The 25,306-nt window shown below is 42.7% G+C and overlaps 1 protein-coding gene across 1 annotated transcript in view; it reads left to right on the top strand.

The window, feature by feature from the left end:
• LOC111982683 (LIM domain kinase 1) overlaps nucleotides 1-25,306 on the top strand; it is a 151,415-nt gene that overhangs the window by 73,831 nt on the left and 52,278 nt on the right. Inside the window, exon 3 of the mRNA XM_070433868.1 lies at nucleotides 23,300-23,438. Within this exon, the coding sequence (XP_070289969.1) occupies nucleotides 23,300-23,438 (139 nt within the window). The remainder of the gene's footprint in view (nucleotides 1-23,299; nucleotides 23,439-25,306) is intronic.

The following is a 25,306-nucleotide window of genomic DNA, read 5'->3' as shown; positions in this document are numbered from 1 at the left end:
CAAAGAGACACCATTTCCTTTGTAAAGATCACCTGAGTTGTTAGGATTCCTATTAGGACACAGACTCCTCTTCAAGGATCATCTTAATTGGCTAAAGGAAATGTTATCTCCCTCTAAACCCTCACCTGATTCGCTGAGGGGCTTCTGTCTCTCCTCCATCCAAAATGGAATACCGGAGTCGCAGGAAAAGGTTGGTAAACTGAAAAGGGAGTGTGTTAAAAGGGTTTTAAACGATTGGAAAATGACCTTTCTGCCTGCCTAYGGCATCTTTGAGGAATAGGAGATGGAAATGAGTAGAATGAGTTAGGGAGATGGGGGACCCTTTATTGAGTARTATTGGCTATCCCACTGTGGCTGAATATGAGGAGCTGGTTGTAGCTAACTGACTGAGAAGCCAGTTGTATTTGAGGGGCAGACAGAGGGATGAAGGGAGGTCAGACAGGAGGAGGGGGGGATGGGAAAGGCTATGATGTCACAGGGTCACCAACACTCCCAACGGAAGCTGGGAGAGAGGGCAGGGACAGGAAACACGTGACTAAAAAAGAAAAAAGAGGCCCCAGAATGCAGCTGCTGCGTGAGAGAGAGAGAGAGAAAGGTATTCATGGTTGTGACAGTGTTGCTGTGTGGTGGTGTGGTTTAGTAATGGCAGGTTTCCTCTTTACGCTATAGCCTATCTAGTCAATACGCTGCTGTTAAGATGAGCCTGTTTCCTGACTGTCATAGCAAGGCCTTGTCTCTGAAGGGAGACATGTCACGAAGGGACCAGCGATACAGGAATCGCATTAAGGGCAAGAAGTAAGTCCTTTTGTTGGATGGATGTACATAAAGGCTAGGATGGGAAGTTATATGGTGCAGATTTGTGTGGTCTGTAGTGGACTCATTGGGGTACTTGGTTCCTCTTGGTTGTAGTTTCTGAACTATTTTTCTGAATTTCTACATTTTTTTTCTACAATTTTTTTATTGAAACAACTCACAGTTTAGTCATGAATACCTTTCACTCGAATAGAGTTGGATGCATTTGCTTACTGATGGAGAAGTGATAGCAGATAGCATGTTGTTAGCATCGCAGACTTGACAGAAGGGTGGTTTGGGTGGGTCTGTSAAATATGTTTGGCCCGTTWCAAGTTTCACTTCCTTATTTTTAAACCTTGTTTTCATGTCTGCTTTTCTCACTTTCGTGACCAGAAATATTACAGATGGCTTATTCCAGAATGAATTTGATAAATGCTTGTTAGGCTATGTGTTTATGAACTTAGACCATGTCTCTACTGTGTGTTCCTTTATGTGACAGTATGTGTTTACAATCTCTGTTTGTTTGTCTACCCCTCACCCAGTATRCAAAAGTGTACATTGTTGAGTCTAGTACACATGTTGACTGTATTCAGGCTGTCACAGTACTGACTCTCCCTCACTCTGCCTGTGTCTCTCTAACTCCCCATGTCTGACTTTGATCATAACTCCCTGTCCACCCTAAGCATGATTTCCCAGCCTCTCAGCTGTTTGCAGTGTGTCAGGCCCAGAGAGTACACCACAGTMTGAATAAACTAGATTAGGGATGTAGAGAAGCTTTCCTGTGTTCACTGACTCCAGCTTGTGTGTGTGCGTGTGCGTGMCTTGTGTGAGTAGTCAGATACTGTAAGCATGTTATCCAGCGACAGCCAGACCATCTTAGGRGAAATTGTTCATCATTTATAAATAGTGGGTCCTATAATCACAAAGCTGTGAATGGGTGTATTGTCTTCCATGGATTTTGGAGAATACCATGGTGAACTGTAGTTTATGAGTTATTCTTCATGCTTTCACACATTTTCACACATGTTGTGTAAACACTCTTTAGCGTTGTCACTTTCTCATCATATGATGCAAAATTAATAATACCAGCCAGATTTCTGTATTTTGAAAGTTATATATCTTGAAAACTTGATTGCTGACATGCAAAACATTTTGGGACTATATCAACAATGGAATAATGAAACAAATACCAAAAGATAGTTTTTTGGTGGAGTTTTCCTTTTATGTGTTACTGTGGTAGGCTAAGTTAGTTGTGGTAGTAATGTTCATAACGGTGATCATTTGCAAGCTGTGTGCAGGAGCTTCCTCATTTGAATCACATCATACACTAATCCAACAGGTGCATTCCTTTTGAAGTAGACATGAATACTCAGATTAGGAGCTGAAACCTGATCAGATCATAAAMTGTACACGTACAGTACAATAACCCCTTCAAAAAATGTAGTTTATTTTTTTTTAATTCACCTTCATTTAACCAGGTAGGCCAGTTGAGAACTAGTTCTCATTTACAACTGCGACCTGGCCAAGATAAAGCAAAGCAGTGAGACAAAAACAACAACACAGAGTTACACATAGGGTAAAGAAAACGTACAGTCAATAACACAATAGAATAATATATGTACAGTGTGTGCAAATGCAGTAAGATTAGGGAGGTAAGGCAATAAATAGGCCATAGAGGTGAAATAATTCCAATTTAACATTGACACTGGAGTGATAGATGTGCAGATGATGATGTGCAAGTAGAGATACTGGGGTGCAAAAGAGCAACAACAAAAAAATATATATGGGGATGAGGTAGTTGGGTGGGCTATTTACAGATGGGCTGTGTTCAGGTACAGTGATCGGTAAGCTGCTCTGACAGCTGATGCTTAAAGTTAGTGAGGGAGATATAAGTCTCCAGCTTCAGGGATTTTGCAATTYGTTCCAGTCATTGGCTGCAGAGAACTGGAAGGAAAGGAGGCCAAAGSAGGTGTTGGCTTTGGGGATGACCAGTGAAATATACCTGCTGGAGCGCGTGCTATGGGTGGGTGTTGCTATGGTGACCAGTGAGCTGAGATAAGGTGGGGCTTTACCGAGCAAAGACTTATAGATGACCTGGAGCCAGTGGGTTTGGCGACGAATATGTAGCGAGGGCCAGCCAACGAGAGCATACAGGTCACAGWGATGGGTAGTATATGGGGCTTTGGTGACAAAACAGATGGCACTGTGATAGACTACATCCAATTGGCTGAGTAGAGTATTGGAGGCTATTTTGTAAATGACATCGCCGAAGTCAAGGATCGGTAGGATAGTCAGTTTTACGAGGTTGTGTTAAGCAGCATGAGTGAAGGAGGCTTTGTTGCGAAATAGAGACTGCCAGAGGTCCGGACAACAGGCCCTCCGATATGACACACTGAACTCTATCTGAGAAGTAGTTGGTGAACCAGGCGAGGCAGTCATTTGAGAAACCAAGGCTATTGAGTCTGCCGATAAGAATGTGTTGATTGACTGAGTAAAAAGGCTAGGCCGATGAAGACGACTGCACAGTATTGTCTCTTATCGATGGCGGTTATGATATCRTTTAGGACCTTGAGCGTGGCTGAGGTGCACCCATGACCAGCTCGGAAACCCGATTGCATAGTGGAGAAGGTACAGTGGGATTCGAAATGGTGTCTGATCTGTTTGTTAACTTGGCTTTCGAAGACTTTAGAAAGGCAGGGCAGGATGGATATAGGTCTGTAACAGTTTGGGTCTAGAGTGTCTCCCCCTTTTAAGAGGGGGATGACCGCAGCAGCTTTGCAATCTTTAGGGATCTCAGACGATACGAAAGAGAGGTTGAACAGGCTAGAAATAGGGGTTGCAACAATATTGGCGGATAATTTTAGAGAGGATCCAGATTGTCTAGTCCAGCTGATTTGTAGGGGTCCAGATTTTGCAGCTCTTTCAGAACATCAGCTATCTGGATTTAGGTGAAGGAGAAGCAGGGGGGGGCTTGGGCAATTCGCTGCGGGGGGTGCAGAGCTGTTGGCCGGGGTAGGGGTAGCCAGGTGGAAAGCATGGCCAGCCGTAGAAAAATGCTTATTGAAATTCTCGATTATCGTAGATTTATCGGTGGTGACAGTGTTTCCTAGCCTCAGTGCAGTGGGCAGCTGGGAGGGGGTGCTCTTATTCTCCATGGACTTTACAGTGTCCCAAAACGTTTTGGAATTAGTGCTACAGGATGCAAATTTCTGTTTGAAAAAGCTAGCCTTTGCTTTCCTAAATGACTGTGTATATTGGTTCCTGACTTCCCTGAAAAGTTGCATATCGTGGGGGCTATTTGATGCTAATGCAGTACACCACAGGATGTTTTTGTGCTGGTCAAGGGCAGTCAAGTCTGGAGTGAACCAAGGGCTATATCTGTTCTTAGTTCTACATTTTTTGAATGGGGCATGCTTATTTAAGATGGTGAGGAAAGCACTTTTAAAGAACAACCAGGCATCCTCTACTGACGGAATGAGATCAATATCCTTCCAGGATACCCGGGCCAGGTYGATTAGAAAGGCCTGCTCGCTGAAGTGTTTYAGGGAGCGTTTGACAGTGATGAGGGGTGGTCGTTTGATCGCAGACCCATTACGGACGCATACAATGAGGCAGTGATCGCTGAGATCCTGGTTGAAGACAGCAGAGGTGTATTTAGAGGGCAAGTTGGTCAGGATGATATCTATGAGGGTGCCCATGTTTACGGATTTAGGGTTGTACCTGGTAGGTTACTTGATAATTTGTGTGAGATTGAGGGCATCTAGCTTAGATTGTAGGATGGCCGGGGTGTTAAGCATGTCCCAGTTTAGGTCACCTGAACAGTACGAACTCTGAAGATAGATGGGGGGCAATAAATTCACATAWGGTGTCCAGGGCTCAGCTGGGGGCTGAGGGGGGTCAATAACAAGCGGCAACAGTGAGAGACTTATTTCAGGAAAGGTGGATTTTTAAAAGTAGAAGCTCGAACTGTTTGGGCACAGACCTGGATAGTATGACAGAACTATGTGGAGAGATATCGAGTAAAGGAGGAAGGGGAATGACTYTTAAAGGGGGGACACTGGGTGCTTCTCTTTTCTCCTCCCTCCTTCCTTTCTTCCTCTTCATCCTCCATCACTCTATCAACATTTTCTTTCCTCCTCAAATTTATCGTCCATCATTCCATCACTCTTTCTCTCCTCCTCTGCCGTTACTCTATTTGTCCTTGAGGAGCTTGTAGGGGTCAGAGACACCGTCTGTTTCCTTTCTCTGGCTTTGCTCACCTAAATACAGTGGGGCAAAAAAGTATTTAGTCAGCCACCAATTGTGCAAGTTCTCCCACTTAAAAAGATGAGAGAGGCCTGTAATTTTCATCATATGTACACTTCAACTATGACAGACAAAATGAGAAAAAAGCATCCAGAAAATCACATTGTAGGATTTTTAATGAAAATTTGCAAATTATGGTGGAAAATAAGTATTTGGTCAATAACAAAAGTTTATCTCAATACTTTGTTATATACCCTTTGTTGGCAATGACAGAGGTCAAACGTTTTCTGTAAGTCTTCACAAGGTTTTCACACACTGTTGCTGGTATTTGGCCCATTCTCCATGCAGATCTCCTCTAGAGCAGTGATGTTTTGGGGCTGTTGCTGGGCAACACGGACTTTCAACTCCCTCCAAAGATTTTCTATGGGGTTTTGAGATCTGGAGACTGGCTAGGCCACTCCAGGACCTTGAAATGCACACTGCCCGGGCACTCCCTTCGTTGCCCGGGCGGTGGTGTTTGGGATCATTGTCATGCTGAAAGACCCAGCCACGTTTCATCTTCAATGCCCTTGCTGATGGAAGGAGGTTTTCACTCAAAATCTCACGATACATGGCCCCATTCATTCTTTCCTTTACACGGATCAGTCGTCCTGGTCCCTTTGCAGAAAACAGCCCCAAAGCATGATGTTTCCACCCCCATGCTTCACAGTAGGTATGGTGTTCTTTGGATGCAACTCAGCATTCTTTGTCCTCCAAACACGACGAGTTGAGTTTTTACCAAAAAAGTTCTATTTTGGTTTCATCTGACCATATGACATTCTCCCAATCTTCTTCTGGATCATCCAAATGCTCTCTAGCAAATTCAGACGGGCCTGGACATGTACTGGCTTAAGCAGGGGGACACGTCTGGCACTGCAGGATTTGAGTCCCTGGCGGCGTAGTGTGTTACTGATGGTAGGCTTTGTTACTTTGGTCCCAGCTCCCTGCAGGTCATTTACTAGGTCCCCCCTGTGTGGTTCTGGGATTTTTGCTCACCGTTCTTGTGATCATTTTGACCCCACGGGGTGAGATCTTGCGTGGAGCCCCAGATCGAGCGAGATTATCAGTGGTCTTGTATGTCTTCCATTTCCTAATAATTGCTCTCACAGTTGATTTCTTCAAACCAAGCTGCTTACCTATTGCAGATTCAGTCTTCCCAGCCTGGTTCAGGTCTACAATTATGTTTCTGGTGTCCTTTGACAGCTCTTTGGTCTTGGCCATAGTGGAGTTTGGAGTGTGACTGTTTGAAGTTGTGGACAGGTGTCTTTTATACTGATAACAAGTTCAAACAAGTGCCATTAATACAGGTAACGAGTGGAGGACAGAGGAGCCCCTTAAAGAAGAAGTTACAGGTCTGTGAGAGCCAGAAATCTTGCTTTTTTGTAGGTGACCAAATACTTATTTTCCACCATAATTTGCAAATAAATTCATTAAAAATCCTACAATGTGATTTTCTGGATTTTTTTTCTCATTTTGTCTGTCATAGTTGAAGTGTACCTATGATGAAAATTACAGGCCTCTCTCATCTTTTTAAGTGGGAGAACTTGCACAATTGGTGGCTGACTAAATACTTTTTTGCCCCACTGTATATTATATTAGTCCAGAGCAAATTTCAAATGAATTCTTTGGTTAGCTTTTGGCTTATCTCCTACCTCAGGCYTAGCTTGCCACACAGTTCTTATCTAGTTGGACAATGGCTAGGTTTGGCAGTTGCAGTTGGGTATTCTTAGGGCTCTGGTAATGGCTATGGCTCAGGGCTAGCTCGCCCGAAAGCTCCTTATAAAATGATCGACTTCAGAACTCATCTGGTTTGTGGATTTAAAGATTATAGAGAAAATGTGGTGCCAGGTTTATTTCCCCCCCATTTTTAGACTGAGGTCAGTGACTGACACACTGTCTCTGTTCTGTCTCCAGAACCAAGGACACAAAGTTCAGTTTAATTAAGTMTTTTTGCAGACCGACTGCAACGTTCCATTGTTAATCTGAGGCGATGACATTTGCAAAGGAAAAGGGACATGTACATGTAGGTTCAAACTCCCGAGCTTTACACTATTGGCCTCAATAAAAGCCTTTAATCAGACTTTCAGAAATATATTTCACCTCCCTTATCTCAATGTTATATAGAATTTATTCACTACTTCACTCCTACACTTTTTCATTCACTGTACCAGTTATATCAGTCCAACAGTGTCCAAAATCCAGGACTCAACATGTTTGTATGCTGAACTGAATAGATAAATAGATGTTATTTGACTATTTAAAAACACAACTCTAGCTGCACAAGTGGATACACTGTATTTGAAATCTTTGAGGATAACACAAAAAGTTGTACAACTTCTATGCATTGTGGTCCTCTGAACAGTGACTATTCACTGATGCTAGGACAGATCCACAGCCAATGTTGTTGGCCCCTGATTGTCTCCATCACTCATGTCTTGTTTTTCCCGTGGTCATGGAATATTGGAGAATGAACGGCCATTCTCTTTTTCCAGTCCAGTCCAGTCTGCCCCAGACAGACAGAATGTGCATAGATAGCCGTGCTGAAAGCCAGACAGAGACAGGGCTTAGCGRGCACAAAGGAATCTGCCTCCATCTACACTATTCACCCCCCAGCCTACAGCCACCACACGGCTCAACAAAGCTCCGTTACCTGCCATGCCCCTGCTCAATAGACCAATAGACTGCCGGTGCTAAAACAAAAACTGTTCACCATTGACAAAAGCGTTCAGCAGCCATCTTAGAACTGAACCCAGCCAACCAGCTACTGTGTTAAAAATACACAGACTAGCTTTCCCCTGCTCTTTTTGTTCTTGAGAGCTGCAGACAACAAAAACACAGGGATGGCTGAGCCTGGCACTGAGGGGGTTAATGCCGGCTCTTTACTGAGCTTTCAATTGGGAGGGGAGGGGGTTCGACCTGGGTCTGATTGGCTGTGGGATTTCCTGGGAGGATTTGAAAACACCCAATGGGGAGGGGCCACCAAGATAATGAGGTCATGCTTTTTCTTGGGAGTGACATCAAGGGCTGGGGGTCTGGGGAGACAGCAACGAAGGAATGATAAAAAAGATCGGAATGATAATAAAGGGGTGCAGAGAGGGGGGAGTTGGTTGGGATCGTGATAAATGTGTCTCATTTTGTGGGTTGCTCTCTCTCTTTCTGCACCAATAATGCACATCCTTACCTCACTACACATCCTTATACTACTTAGTAGTAGGGAATTCCTTACATCCATCCTAACCATCTCACTGTAGAATCTACTCTATTCCCAGCGCGCAAATATTGTTTAAATTATGTTATTAGCAGAACTGGTTGTAATCTTGTTGTAATCTGCTGAATTCCCTTTTCCCTGTCTGGTTGGGGAAATGTAACATTTTATTTTGTTCCACTGAGGAAGATTTGTAGGAAAATGTGGCCTCCTGCCAGGAATTCCCCTCTCTATCCCTGTCTCGGTATTCCCTTCCAGTGGGATCGTCACTGGCTTGTTGACAAGATGCGAACAGGAGAGCGGTCTCCCTGGTCTCCCTGACGCTGTCGTTTCCTCATCTTGTTTTCCATTACATACTCTGACGCTCTCTCTTTCTCTCTCTGTATATCTTTTTCTATCTCTCTCTCGCTCTGTATATCTTTCTCTATCTCTCTCTCGCTCTTTCTTTGTATATCTTTATCTCTCTCTCGCTCTTTCTCTCGCTCTCTATTTCTTCTCTCTATGCATTTCTCCTCTGACCTCTTCATTATCTCTCCCTCTTTCTCTCTCCCTCTCTCTCTCTGCCTTCATATGCCCTCTCACTCTTTCTGTCTCAATCTTTCTCTTTCTCTCTCCTCTCTCTCTTTTTCTTTCCCCCCTCTCGTAAGACATAGGTCATATTTCCTCATAGTCACATGCTTGGTGTGGGTTGCAGTCTTGCCAGCAATACGCACTCACAAGAACAACAAGCACTGTATGTAATATAGASACAAATTACATTTTAGATATGTCGTGTCTTTGCTATCATTAAATTGAAGACTTATAGTTTTTATCAAAGATTCCTGTAATTAGGGATTACGCGATCAACTGAGTTGTAACGTAACTAATTAACTATGAATTTGGGAGCACCAGGGAAAGTAGTCAGATTACAAAGTTATAATTTCCCAATATAACCTTTCAGATATTTTCATATCTGATCAATAGTATTCTGATTAATGATTTATTTATTTTACCTCACGTTAGTCTCMTTCCAAACGTCGTAAATTGTTGGTTATCTGCACGAACCCAGTCTTCACTATGAGTCATACATACATCAATTGTCTTAAATCATTTATTTATTACTAACTAATTAATTCACAGAAATGCATAAACAAACAAACAAACTTAAAAATGGTTACATGAAATGATGGGAGAAATATGCCCTAGTGGGCTGAACCGGCATGGCGGCTTGTTAGACAAAGGGAAAATTGTGGTTCGACTAAGAAGTCACTACAGAGTTCATAATTATAACAATTGACATKCTAATCCTTTACACATGAACGCTCACTCATTCGGGAACAATTTCAATCAATATATATATATTTACGCTCAATGTGTCGTCTTGATCGCTGGAGAAAAGTTAGTTTCTGTTGGAGATTCGTCGGTCTCTGTCTTGGCTATTGTGGATAGTTCAGAGTGACATTCGTTATAGAATGGATGTTTCGGCGGTTGTCTTTCTTCGCGTTCAATGATACCGAATTCCTAGCTGCAGACTAGTAGTCAATATCAAGGACTTGTTCTTATTTGTCTAAGAGTTTAACCACGTGGTATGGTTAAAGATTCAGCAATGGTACTTAACCTTCGTTCTCCTCCTATGGAGAAAACGTGGTCTGGTAATAATTTCTCAGAGTTGGCTTTTATTCGGATAGCCGAGAGGGGCTGTCCCAGGGTGTCTGACCCAACTRGCTCAGGGGCGGGTCCTCGGGTTTAGTTCAAATCAAACGGGATTTGTATTTTTCYTCATTAAACAGTCCAAAATCATATTACACCATTATACAAACAGTATCATACTCACTCATTCATTTTATACAACAAACAGATGTAAACCTCATATCTGAGGTTATTATATAAACAGCGGTATGGTAATGTAGCCACCCCGTCTCTCATGAGTTTTCCACATGGGGACAAACGGACCGGTTCATAGCTGGAATCTCCACCGAGCTTTTATACTTTTGCAGGAACATGAAATATGTTCGTACCTCAAGTTCTGTGAGGTGGAAGAAAATTCCTTTGTCCTGAAAGTTTACCCTCTCTCTAATACTGTTTGGCCATGAGGAGATTCTCAGGAATTTACGACGTCTCTCTGTGATCACAGCATGGGTTGAAGGAGGAAAGGGAGAGGCAGGGAGAGGGGGATGGGGTTTGCAATACCCAAGCAGGCAACGTCATGACAGATACTAGTCCGGCCGACTGATTAAAAACAAATTGAGAGTGAGAGAGACAGATGGGAGGCTACATGTATAGCACATGATTTTTCGTGATGCTACATCGTAAAAAATATTTAAAACTTAAAATCTTTCAACACCTTGTTGGAGGTTCTCTCCTCTCTTCCTCTCCTCCCCTGCCCAGTACAGAGGGTCCTTCCTGTAGACATAACTCACTTCCTTCAGAGGTGTCTCTGCCCACGTCATACCATGACCTCTATCTTCCAGACAGAGAGAGAGGATGACCAGACTGACATTTTGAAGAGTCCCACCAGAAAGTCTGATTATTAAACAGACAATGCCTTTTGGGTTACGGTGACGAATTCAATAGTTTGCACGGTTGACTTGTGATGTATTTTTTCATCTTTATGAATACATTTTTGTATTGAAATGTCATCTCCAGCAATACTCCGTTCAACTCAGTGATGTGAGGGGTATCAGTGGAGTCAACACATTCTATGTGATCTGACTGCTGCAGTAACAGTAATACAAGAAACAGGAAACACAGCTTAAGGAATTGCTGTTGTTTAGTTAGAGACTATGGTACTGGTTTAGAGGGTGACCAATACATCACATTACACAGCTGAGATGGCAGGTTGGTGTTGGAGTGAGTGGTTCTGTGTGGGAAACTTTCCAGCTAGATGTGTCTGTCCCCTGGAGAACTGGGGAAACMWCAGAGTGTGTCTACTCATTCTGAAACTTTTGTGGGTGGGCTTGTGTTACTATCCTTGTGGGTACCGGAAATGTCCCCACAAAGATAGTAAAACATTGAAAATTCTCCCTCATGGGACATTTACCACGAGGACAAACAATCTTTTAAACTTAGGGGTTAGGTTTAGCGTTAGGGTTACAATTAGGGTTAGAGTTAGGTTTAGGGTTATGGTTATGGATAAGGTTAGGGTTACGGGTTAGGGAAAATATGATTTTGAATGGAAGTACCCACAAGGATACACTCAAAGAGTGACCTACCGTAGTGACAGGTCAATTTGGCATCATTTTATTATTGTAAACAAACCGAATTATTATATTCCTTGATCTTTTGCTTTGATACCCATTTAAAACACTGGCAGCAGTTGATCTTGGTCAGATATCTGAGTCAAGTGGTTTACATGGTAAATAGACAGGGCTGGCTCCAGGCATAATCAAATCAAATTGTATTAGTCACATGCGCCGAATACAACAGGTGTAGACCTTACAGTGAAATGCTTACTTACCGGCCCCTAACCAACAATGCAGTTTCAAATAAATAATTTTGAGTAAGAATAAGACATAAAAGTAACAAGTAATTAAAAACCAGCAGTAAAATAACAATAGTGAGACTATACACAGGGTGGTACCTGTACAGAGTCAATGTGTGGGGGCACCGGTTAGTTGACGTAATATGTACATGTAGGTAGAGTTATTAAAGTGATGATAGATGAGTGATGATAGATGATAACGACAGAGAGTAGCAGCTGTGTAAAAGCGAGGGGGGGGGGGCAATGCAAATAGTCTGGGAAGTCATTTGATTTAGTTTAGTTTAGTTTATTAATTCGACCATTTAAAAAAATATGCACACATAAAACTTAAAAACCATACATGCACATGAATAAAATCATTGAGGATAACACACAATAAAGTCTGGGACTTATTTCCATTGTGGTCCTCTTGAGACAAGATGGAACACAGTACGGCAGAGAAATAATAAAACAAGAACAGAGAAGAACATCTATCTCATCATTCCAGTTACATCATAGGGGTTATTCATATGGGCACAGAGGACATCAAACATATTTTTACTTTGTTTTTATAGGCAGAGGCAACTCATTCCATTCTGARGCTCCAGTATACAAGAAAGTACCTTTCCCAGCATTACTCCTGAACCTGTRTAAGCACRCATCAGCAACACCTGATCTGGTGCTGTGATTGTGTGCATCCCTAACACGAGGAAAGTAATCACTTAAATATCTGGGCGCAGGACCATAAATACTCCTGTAAACCAAACCTAGTCTAATCTGGGACACCCTATCCTCAACAGGCAGCCAGTTTAGTTCCTGAAAGCAGATCCTGCCTATGTGAGTACGTGGACTCACGTTCAATACTACCCTGATCAACTTATTCTGKCCTATCTGGAGCTTCCCCTTCATAAGTTTAGATAAGCGCCCAAACCAGGAAGTACTAGCATAGTMAAAATGGCATTGAATCCTCATTCAATGCCATTTTGACAGTAGCTAGCACTTTCATGGAGTCCTTATCAAGCAGCTTGGACTTTCTAGCCAAAAACTTAATCCTGGCATTAACCTTCCCTAGCACCTTATTGGCCATGCTCACACCTCCCAAGCTTCCATCAAGGATACATCCCAAGTAGCTAACAGAGGTTTTAGTAGTCAGCACCTCACCCCCTAACTCCACTCTGATTTCAGACAACCTACGCAATTTAKGTCTGGATCCAAAAATAATTGCTTCAGTTTTCCCTAAGTGCAGAGATAGCTTATTATCTCCAACCATTTGCTAATGTTAGTAAGCTCTGTGCTAAGTATGCTCTCCAACATATATATATAGAGATGAGATATTCAGGAGTCTTATGGCTTGGGGGTAGATGCTGTTTAGAAGCCTCTTGKACCTAGACTTGGCGCTCCGGGACCGCTTGCCGTGTGGTAGCAGAGAGAACAGTCTTTGACTAGGGTGGCTGGAGTCTTCAACAATTTTCAGGGCCTTCCTCTGACACCGCCTGGTGTAGAGGTCCTGGATGGCAGGAAGCTTGGCCCCAGTGATATACTGGGCCGTACGCACTACCCTCTGTAGTGCTTTGCGGTCGGCGGCCAAGCAGTTGCCGTACCAGGCAGTGATGCAACCAGTCGGGATGCCTCGATGGTGCAGCTGTAGAAGTTTTTGAAAATCTGAGGACCCATGCCAAATCTTTTCAATCTCCTGAGGGGGAATAGGTTTTGTCGTGTGCATGACTGTCTTAGTGTGCTTTGACCATGTTAGTTTGTTGGTGATGTGGACACCAAGGACCTGCTCCACTACAGCCCCGTCGATGAGAATGGGGGTGTGCTAGGTCCTCTCTTTCCTGTAGTCCACAATCATCTCCTTTGTCTTGATCACGTTGAGGGAGAGGTTGTTGTCMTGGCACCGCACGGCCAGGTCTCTGACCTCCTCCCTATAGGCGGTCTCGTTGTTGTCGGTGATCAGGCCTACCACTGTTGTGTCATCGGCAAACTGATGGTGTTGGAGTCGTGCCTGGCCGTGCAGTCATGAGTGAACAGGCAGTACAGGATGGGGCTCAGCACGCACCCCTGAGGGGCCCCTGTGTTGAGGATCAGCGTGGCGGATGTGTTGTTACCTACCCTTACCACCTGGGGGCGGCCCGTAAGGAAGTCCAGGATCCAGTTGCAGAGGGAGGTGTTTAGTCCCAGGGTCCTTAGCTTACTGACCAACCTGCCCTCTWAATACACCTCTGCTGTCTTCAACCAGGATCTCAGCGATCACTGCCTCATTCCCTGTGTCTGTAATGGGTCTGCGGTCAAACGACCACCCCTCATCACTATCAGAAATCAAACCGGATGGAGATCATAAATATATGGGAGAGGTTGAGGGTGGTGGAAGAATTAAAAACAAAACAAATAAAACTATTGTAAAATAGACTGTCCATAAAATGTATATAGTATGTATAAGCTGGAAATACAGGCCTAAGTGTTGTTGTTCAATAGTTTTCTCCAATTGGGGGAGGGGTTGGAGGGTAATAAAGGAAATATTTATATTAAAAAAATATAGTCATAATAAATAAAAGACAAATAAAAAGTGAATAAAAAAATTATAAAGTAAAATACACCAGGTGCAATTTCAAAATTTGTTTGCGCATCTGCAGTATTTATCTTGTTATGTCAGTCACTCAATTAGCTGACAATTAGCCATGTACATTTTTAGATTGGTAGTTAGTCTAGTCAGCTGTTTAATCTTGTAGTAATCATGGCCGAACACCGATGGTGCACGCAAGGCATGTGCCCAAGGGCCCTGATCTCCAGGGGACCCCAATTGATTTTGTTAGTCATTCTCACTCAGATATGATATTAACATGGCATAACTCATGGCAAAAGGTCTAGATTTGGGAATTTAGCTTTAAAGGCCCCCACCAGAGGGCAATGCTGCCCTTATTTCAATTGAAATTCCTGTCCTATAACAGAAATTCTCGTTTAGGTTCCACCTCCAAAGAATGGCGCAGGTTGCTAATACATTTTCATGAATTGGGGGTGGGAACGTTGTGGTGATTTCCAGGTGGAGTGGAGAAATAACAATACGTAGGGCACTGACAGCAGTCAGTGTCGATAGCGAGCATGCTAATCTTATCTAGCTAGCTAAAGTTATCTGTTGTTGCTACACTGTATTCAAAAGATTTGCCAGCTGGCTAGGCTATGGCTGGTTCTGGAGCTGGATTTGTCATTAGCATTTAGGGAAAACTTTGCCACAGATGAATAGGGGAAACCAGTATCTTTGACTTTGCCATCTATTGTTATCTCAAAAGTTTTGTCATGTTCCATAAATTGCGGCCACGAGTCAGCCATAGAAATAGAAAGAATAAGATGAAGCTCTGGTAATATGGATAGCCTAACTGTACTGCCTAACAGTGCAAAAAGAGTATGAAAATGTATGCATAAGAGCGTCTGGATAATAGCTGCACCAATCGAAACAGTGGAGCGTAGGCAAAACCATTAATCTTGGGGCAACGGGGGGGAGCGGGGGTTACAATTCAATCTTATCATATACAATTTTAACATTTATAAAATAGTCATATCTTTTTTTTATACAGACTAGCAAAACATTTTTGTGAAACTTGACAAATTATCCAATGGATTAAGGATTTACTGGTAAAAAATTGGAGGTGCAAAACATTGCACCCCCTATTTTTATTTGCTCCATGGCTCAGGTATCTACCGCGAAAAGCTGTTTGACTCAGCCAAATATGATCTATTACATTGCTCAGTTCAGTCACGACTCACGAAGAGGAAGGACTTTGCAGGTGTTTCTGATATTAGCACAACATATCATAGAGGAAACATCATTGGCATGGGACATTTCTGAAGTTACCACTTCGGATTTCCCACTTCAACCCCAAATATATACTCTGACTAAAACGATGACTTATTGACTTAAATCGTTGTGCAACATCATGGGTAAGAATGGGCATTGTCTTTCAGCTCTTGTGGATGTTTAAAACTGATACAAATTCTTGCCACCCTATGGCAAAATGAGTATAATTGCAAWGTTTTTATTAAATTGCTACATTTTCTCTCCACCATGGAAAAACGTGTAAAATTGCGGAAAATGTACTTTTAAAATGTTTTGCAGAGGTGACAAATCTCACTTAGGGCCCCCAAAAGGCTAGAACCGGCCCTGTAAATAAGATACACAGCAGGCAGTTCAAAGATAATTACAGTATACAAACATCAAGCTAATTAAATAATCTCTGAATCTAATATCTCCACATAAAAGCATCACTGTGATCATAGAGTCAATGCTAGGCAAATAATTTGGCGAACTATGTTGATTACACAGTGTGTTTTACATATCAATATTTTTTTTATATACAGTATATCTAAAGTGAATGGATGATGTGAAAAGTGCATTTTCTTCTCACTTTCTCTATGAATCCAGTGTTTTGGTGGAACAGTTGTCTCTATGAATGCAGTGTTTTGACCAGTCTTTCTGTCTCGGCCTGTCTCTATGTGAGTGGTGATTTAATATGACATGGGTTTCCCTGGGGCTGGGGGGGGGAGGGGGGGTCAAGGAGAATGAAGTGGAGTGGAATTTTATTACRAGGCACTTTGGMTGATTCCATTTGGCAATAGAGGTGTTAGAGAGGGGTCTCCAGATTTTGTGACTCCCTCCACCTCTCCTCTCCCCCTTCTTTGGATGTTTCTAGGCCCCTAGGTAGTTGCAGCTGGGTGTCTGACATCTCAGAACCTGGGATCTTTCCTAGTTGCTTGTCTGTTCGCTTGTGGAATAGTCATTTTTTTGCCTTTTTGTTTATTTCTCTTTCCATCCTTCCACTCCTCCCTCAGCTCATCCCTCCTTTCACTGCCTCTCTCTCTCCCTCTCTCCCCTCCGGCCCTGATAACAGAGCCCTAGGAACTTGTCACCCAAAGCTCATCTTATCAAGTAAAAACCCTGACTCTACCTTCCTCTTTCTCTACCTCCTTTAAGCATTGCGCCTCCTCTCTCTGTCCCGGCATATCCTTTCCTTCTTCTATCTATTTCAGCAGAGCTAAACCTCTTTTCTCTCATCTCTCATCTCCTGCTTTACTCTATCCTTATGTGTGCTCTTTTTCTCTCATCTCTCATCTCCTGCTTTGCTCTATCCTTATGTGTGCTCTTTTTCTCTATTCTCTCATCTCCTGCTTTACTCTATCCTTATGTGTGCTCTTATTCCTCTCATCTCTCATCTCCTGCTTTGCTCTATCCTTATGTGTGCTCTATTCTCTCATCTCTCATCTCCTGCTTTGCTCTATCCTTTGTGTGCTCTTTTTCTCTCATCTCTCATTCCTGCTTTGCTCTATCCTTATGTGTGCCTTTTTCTCTCATCTCTCATCTCCTGCTTTGCTCTATCTTATGTGTGCTCTTTATTCTCTCATCTCTCATCTCCTGCTTTACTCTATCCTTTGTGTGCTCTTATTCTCTCATCTCTCTCTCCTGCTTTACTCTATCCTTATGTGTGCTCTTTTTTCTCTTTCTCTTTTCTCTCTCGATGCTTTCAGCGAGCTCTGCATTTAGCTTACTCTGTGCTGCGTGGAAAAGAAAAAGGCATGACCATTTCATATGAATAGATATGAGGTCTGCCTTGTAGTTCATCAGTATCATATCCAGTACCCACTTTTCTCTGTAGCCATTCCTGTGGTTAACATCAGCATTTGATCTCAGAGTATTTTGGTTATGTGTATCTGACGTGCAGCCCTTAATCTCATTCTGGTCTTCACCACAGACCATTTTGCATTACTCATCTCACATTATCACATCTATATTTACCATTGTGTTTTCTCTGTGGTGGATGGTGGGCCACTGGTCCTGTTCAGGGATTCATGTTCATCCTGTAGATATATGGGGCATGACTCTGAGTAGCATGCTATAGTGTTTGTGTTATGTTGTTACTCTTGTCAGTTATTATTTTGGGTCACCAGCTTTGTCCGGCAATATAGGCTACTGTACAGTACAAGTGCAACAGTTTTGTGTGTGTATAGAAAGTAGTAGTACTGAACTCAGGGCAAGCTCTTAGTCATCCAGCGGGGTATTTGGTACAATGGGTAAGAGAGTCTCCCTCTGAATCTTTCAAAATGTTAATCCTCTTATGTGCCCCCTGTAACGCAAACACGCACAGGCATGCATGGTACACACACACATACACAGGCATGAATGCGCACACACACACACACACACACACACAGGCATGGACATACACACACACACACACACACACACACATAGGCACAGGCACAAATCCACCAAAGTTCGCTCCAGACAGACCCTGTCAAAGGGTATCTCACAAACACATACACTCACACTTTCACTCGCATGTAATCCTACTACTATTGCCTGCTACTGTGGGTAACATAAGACTATATTTGGAGAACTAACTGTTTAGTCATAGTCATATGGTATTCTGTTACAGTACAGTTCAGCTCCACATGCCCTTCCCTGATAAGGTGACTTCAGCTTGGATTTAGCTCGAGAGCATTGAAGCCCTGTGTGGACTGATATGCCTACTGTGTAAAGAGCAGGCCCAGGTATGACTCTGCAGAGGGAGAGGTGTAGCTGGAAGACAAGACTGCTGACTAGGTAGAGTAGTGTGTCTGTGTCCTCTGACTACCCTTGATCCAGTTCTTCTGCCTCCTATCATCACACCACATGCTCAGCATACTGCATGCAGCACGATCAGGGTGTAGTAGTGGGAGCTCTGTTTTTAACGTTACACTGAGATGTTCACTATGTGAGCACATGCGCATATCAGAAAGAGGGAGGTTTAGTGTGTGTACATGTGTGTGTTTCTGCATGGGCGCATGCGTGTGTGTCCTGGCTTGACTTAAAGAAGTCTGATAACTGCTGAAACCCATGGGAATTGACCTGTCCTCTCCTCTAGTGCCTGCTCAATCTGTTCCACTCACTTAGCCCCATCAGCCTCTATCTATGTCCTCATCCTCATTTCCCTCTCCCTAGGCGTCCCTCCCAACAGTTGCCAGGCCCCTAAACTGAATCTGTTAATATTACACCCCATACYCTTACACCACTGCCCCATTCACTTTTCCCTCCTAGGCCTCTGGTCTGGATGTTCTGTAGCCCAGCAGAGGCAGCAGATGGGGGTTGATGACCAAAAGTCCCCCTGACTCCCCCAGGTATGTTCCTATTGATCCCTGGCTGTCTGGCAGAGGAAGGACTAGGAGAGCTAATGGACGATGGTCCACTGGAATGGAGTGKAGACACTCGGTTAGTCATGGATGTCTCACACAGATGACCTTTTCAGACTATCACTTTGTCCTATACAGCATGGCCCCAGCCAGCAAATAGGTCATCCCAGTAGGCTATAGCTCAGCTCAACTTGGCTCAGCTCATTTCTATGAAAAGGGTAATGCACAGAGCCRTCTCAAACTCTTGTCGTCATTTCAAGAGCTCAGCGAAGGAGAGCTGATGTCATTTGTTTGTCTTATTTCAACATAGAGCCTGGCTGGAACAGAAATGGGGCAGCAGGTAGCTTAGTGGTTAGAGCGTTAGGCCAGTAACAGAAAGGTTGCTGGATCGAATCCCCGAGCTGACAAGGTAAAAACCTATCACTCTGCCACTGAACAAGGCAGTTAACCCACTGTTCCCTGGTAGGCCATCATTGTAAATAAACATTTGTTCTTAACTGACTTGCCTAGTTAAATAAAGGTAAACTTTTTTTATTTTTTATTAAAGTGGTATTGTTGTGGTTTAGAATAGCCAACTAAACTACTTCCTCTGGAACTTGTTTTATCTTGATTCATGGTTGCAGAAAGGTGGAAAGCTGACTACCACCCTGAGCTAGATCAATGATGTGTCATCTATCTGGTATGTTCAGTATCGTGCGTGTCTGTGTATGTGTGTGCGCGTGTTTGTCAGTGGAGGCTGGTGGGAGGAGCTATAGGAGGACGTGCTCATTGTAATGGCTTGAATGGAATCAATGGAATGGAGTCAACACGTTGTTTCCATGTGTTTTATGTGTTTGKAACCCTTCCATTCATTCCATTCCAGCCATTACAATGAGTATGTCCTCCTAKTTTCTAACATCAGCCTCCTCTGGTGTGTGTGTCTCTGTGATTATTGACTGTGTTGTCGTCTGTGATGTCATCTCCTCTCCCCTTCACTCCTCAGTCCTCAGCCTGTCTATCAGCCAATGATCTCTATCTGCCTGACATCATTACCCAATCATTCAGCTCTGTCCTCTCCTTGAGAAAGATATCTCACTATCAGCTCTCTTAATCCACTGTTACTGACAGCGATAAGTCCATTCCTTAAGATCTCCACATGCAGATAGCCCCTTATGTCTATGATATAATTAAGTAATAAGGCCCGAGGGGGTGTTGTATATGGCCTATATACAATGACTAAGGGCTGTTCTTATGCACAACGCAACGTGGAGTACCTGGATGCAGCCCTTAGCTGTGGTATATTGACCATATCCCACAAACCCCTGAGGTGCCTTATTGCTATTATAAACTGGTTACCAACGTAATTAGAGCAGTAAAAATACATGTTTTGTCGTACCAATTGTAKACGCATTCAGGGCTTGAACCACCCAGTTTATAAACGTGGTTATATATCTGAGATGTTTTATTCTAAATCAAATGATATTGGAACGCATAAAATCACTTTGCAGTCGTGTGGATCAAAAGCCACTGGAGTAACAACCATGTTGTTATAGTTGGATGTTGTGTTTGGATAGCATTGACATGTGTAGGTGTCATTCATCATATCCTTGTTGTTTCAAGACCTTTATTAGTCACAGTGTTGGGTTTGTCTGTGATCTCACTTTGGTCTAAGACCTAATGTATGTGGAAGTGTTGCTTTAGTCTTAGTGGTTAACGCGTCATGGATCTGAAAGTGATGAAACTTAAATGTTCTTATCTGTTGCATTACCTTCAGTAAGACACATCTCACTGGTTTAGCCCCATGATGGGCTAAAATTAGTGGGGAACTATATAAAAACGTATWTWTWTTTTTTTAAATACAATTTATTTTTCATTTCTACTTCATCTTTTGAATAATTTTTATGATCTTCTGATTCCATCTCATCAGTTTGTGTTTCTGGGTAGAAAAATCTAGCTAGCTCAGCCAGCAATTGGTTAGGCCTTCAAAAGCTGTAAAGAAGGCCTCTGCCATTCAATTRTATTAGAGCAAAAATGTGGAGTTACCCAATAGTGAGCAATTTTCCCATGCTTTTGTTGTAGTGTGTGTGACAATGGTGGCGACTGTAGTAGAGGTTGACCGATTATGATTTTTCAATGCCGATACCGATTATTGGAGGGCCAAAAAAAGCCGATACCGATGAATAGGTCTATTTTTTWWAAATGTATTTGTAATAATGACAAATACAACAATACTGAATGAACACTTATTTTACCTTAATATAATACATCACTAAAATCAATTTGGCCTCAAATAAATAATGAAACATGTTCAATTTGGTTTAAATAATGCAAAAACAAAGTGTTGGAGAAGAAAGTAAAAGTGCAGTATGTGCCATGTAAAAAAGCTAACGTTTAAGTTCCTTGCTCAGAACATGAGAACATATGAAAGCTGGTGGTTCCTTTTAACACGAGTCTTCAATATTCCCAGGTAAGAAGTTTTAGGTTGTAGTTATTATAGGAATTATAGGACTATTTCTCTCTATACCATTTGTATTTCATATAYMTTTGACTATTGGATGTTCTTATAGGCACTTTAGTATTGCCAGTGTAACAGTATAGCCTCCGTCTATCTCCTCGCCCCTACCTGGGCTCGAACCAGGAACACATCGACAACAGCCACCCTCGAAGCATCGTTACCCATCGCTCCACAAAAGCCGCGGCCCTTGCAGAGCAAGGGGAACAACTACTCCAAGTCTCAGAGCGAGTGACGTCACCGATTGAAACGCTATTAGCGCGCACCCCGCTAACTAGCTAGCCATTTSACATCGGTTACACCAGCCTAATCTCGAGAGTTGATAGGCTTGAAGTCATAAACAGCTCAATGCTTGAAGCATTGCGAAGAGCTTCTGGCAAAACGCACGAAAGTGCTGTTTGAATGAATGCGTACGAGCCTGCTGCTGCCTACCATCGCTCAGTCAGACTGCTCTATCAAATATTAAATCATAGACTTAATTATAACATAATAACACACAGAAATACGAGCCTTTGGTCATTAGTATGGTCGAATCTGGAAACTATCATTTAGAAAACAAAACGTTTATTCTTTCAGTGAAATACGGAACCGTTCCGTATTTTATCTAAAGGTGGCATCCAATAAGTCTAAATATTCCTGTTACATTGCACAACCTTCAATGTTATGTCATAATTACGTAAAATTCTGGCAAAATAGTTTGCAACGAGCCAGGCTGCCCAAACTGTTGCATATACCCTGACTCTGCGTGCAATGAACGCAAAGAAGTGACACAATTTCATCTGGTTAAGATTGCCTGCTAACCTGGATTTCTTTTAGCTAAATTGCAGGTTTAAAAATATATACTTCTGTGTATTGATTTTAAGAAAGGCATTGCTGTTTATGGTTAGGTACAGTCGTGCAACGATTGGCTTTTTTCACAAATGTGATTTTGTTAAATCATCCCCCGTTTTGCGGAAGTTGGCTGTCTTGTTAGGAACAAATAGTCTTCACACAGTTCGCAACGAGCCAGGCGGCCAAACTGCTGCATATACCCTGACTCTGTTGCAAGAGAAGTGACACAATTTCCCTAGTTAAAAAAAATTCATGTTAGCAGGCAATATTAACTAAATATTGCAGGTTTTAAAAATATATACTTGTGTATTGATTTTAAGAAAGGCATTGATGGTTTATTGTTAGGTCACGTTGGAGCAACGACAGTCCCTTTTTCGCGCAATGGGCACCGTATCGATTATATGCAACGCATGACACGCTAGATAAACTAGTAATATCATCAACCATTGTAGTTAACTAGTGATTATTGATTGATTGATTGTTTTTTATAAGATAAGTTTAATGCTAGCTAGCAACTTACCTTGGCTTCTTACTGCATTCGCTGTAACAGGCAGCTCCTCGTGGAGTGCAATGTAAGGCAGGTGTTAGAGCGTTGGACTAGTTAACCGTAAGGTAGCAAGATTGAATCCCCGAGTTTGACAAGGTAAAAAGTCTGTCGTTCTGCCCCTGAACAAGGCAGTTAACCCACCGTTCCTAGGCCGTCATTGAAAATAAGAATGTGTTCTTAACTAACTTGCCTAGTTAAATAAAGGTGTAAAAAAAAWAAWAAATATCGGCCAAATCGGTGTCCAAAAATACAGATTTCCGATTGTTATGAAAACTTGAAATTGGCCCTAATTAATCGGCCATTCCGATTAATCGGTCGACCTCTAGACTGTAGGGGGTGTTATCGAGAAGGATGTGGTGGCTAATTGGTTTTCAAGACTAACTTTCAACAATCAGTTAAATGTTGTGCGGAGGGGGAGGCCAAACCCTGCACTGTCTAATCTTCAGCACCGACAAGACGTCAACCTGRGCCAGTACTGGTTTCAAAGACCTAGCCAGTTTTACGAAGTCAGCTGTGCTTAAAATKACTATCTCTCTCTCTCTCCTTGTTCAGATGCTGTGAGTGCAGTGCCTCCCTGTCCCACTGGTACTATGAGAAGGAGGGCCGGCTATTCTGCAAGAAGGATTACTGGGCCAAGTTCGGAGACCTGTGCCATGGATGCAATGACCCYATCACCACCGGACTGATCATGGTAACATAGTCTACCGCCACAAAGAGCACAGTAACTAGATCCTCCTAACTAGAGTACTAGAGATCCCTTTCCTCTCTGTCTTCACCAGTCAATCTCTCCAATCAGCCACAGACTTGATACGACACTCCTGTTACAGTCTGTCGGATATGGTTTCTGCAACAACATCCACACAGAAACACTGGTCTCCACTTTACAGTACCTGTAATTAGACAGTATGCTTTACACATCACTGTAAGCTTTACAGGGAGAGGCATTAACTGTTGTTTCAGTAAAGAGAACAGTCTGAGAGGAGAGGTGTGAAAGGACATGTGGGTCAGTGGAGGATGGACATGAGATCTGCCCTTCTCTGATAAAGGGTGTTGGGTTGGTGTGGAATGGTTGGAATAACTTCACTAGTCACTAGAGCAGGGGTCGGTAACAGGCGGGCTCGCAAGTTATTTTTTTTGGGCCCGCAAAGTCTTAAGGGTAAAAAGAGATCTATATATATATATAAATCTATATATCCCTTTTTTTAAAGACCACTGCAAAATTATCAGTTTTACTATTTATAGGTATGTGTTTGGGTAAAATTAACATTTTTGTATTATTCTATAAACTACTGACAACATTTCTCCCAAATTCCAAATAAAAATATTGTCATTTAGAGCATTTATTTGCAGAAAATGACAACTGGTCAAAATAACAAAAAAGATGCAGTGTTGTCAGACCTCGAATAATGCAATGACAATAAGTTCATATTCATTTTTAAACAACACAATACTAATGGTTTAACTTAGGAAGARTTCATAAATCAATATTTGGTGGAATAACCATGRTTTTCAATCACAACTTTCATGTGTCTTGGCATGACTTTATGCCACTCCTGGCGCAAACATTCAAGCAGCTCGGCTTTGTTTGATGGCTTGTGACCATCCATCTTCCGCTTGATCCCATTCCAGAGGTTTTCAGTGGGGTTCAGGTCTGGAGATTGGGCTGGCCATGACAGGGTCTTGATYTGGTGGTCCTCCATCCACACCTTGATTGACTTGGCAGTGTGGCATGGAGCATTGTCTTGCTGACGACGCTGGGCCAATTGTGCGCCGCCCTATGGGACTCCCAATCACATCCGGATGTGATAAAGCCTGAATTCAAACCAGGGACTGTAATGACACCTCTTGCACTGAGATGCAGTGCCTTAGAATGCTGCGCCACTCAGGAGCCAGTTCCCCTACTCTGCGTCTCACAAAGACATGGTGGTTGGAACCAAAAATCTCAAATTTGGAATCATCAGACCAAAGGACAGATTTCCACCGGTCTAATGGCCATTGCTCGTGTTTCTTGGCCCAAGCAAGTCTCTTCTTCTTATTGGTGTCCTCAAGTAGTGGTTTCTTTGCAGCAATTYGACCATGAAGGCCTGATTCAAGCAGTCCCATCTGAACAGTTGATGTTGAGATGTGTCTGTCACTTGAACTCTGTGAAACATTTATTTGGGCTGCCATTTCTGAGGCTCGTAACTCTAATGAATGTATCCTCTGCAGCAGAGGTACCTCTGGGTCTTCCTTTCCTGTGGCGGTCCTCATGAGAGCCAGTTTCATCATAGCGCATGGTGGTTTTTGCGACTGCACTTGAAGAAATGTTGAAAGTTCTTGACATTTTCCGCATTGACTGACCTTCATGTCTTAAAGTAATGATGGACTGTCGTTTCTCTTTGCTTATTTGAGCTGTTCTTGCCATAATATGGACTTGGTCTTGGACCTGCAGATGTGGCCAAGGCAATAAATTGCAATCTCCGTACTGTGAGACGCCTAAGACAGTGCTACAGGGAGACAGGATGGACAGCTGATCATCCTCGCAGTGGCAGACCACGTGTAACAACACCTGCACAGGAT

This window comes from Salvelinus sp. IW2-2015, linkage group LG22, assembly GCF_002910315.2.
Source record: "Salvelinus sp. IW2-2015 linkage group LG22, ASM291031v2, whole genome shotgun sequence".
In the NCBI taxonomy this organism is placed as follows: Eukaryota; Metazoa; Chordata; class Actinopteri; order Salmoniformes; family Salmonidae; genus Salvelinus; species Salvelinus sp. IW2-2015.
The sequence above is the reverse complement of the archived record's forward strand: the minus strand, read 5'-3'. Positions and strand labels throughout refer to the sequence as shown.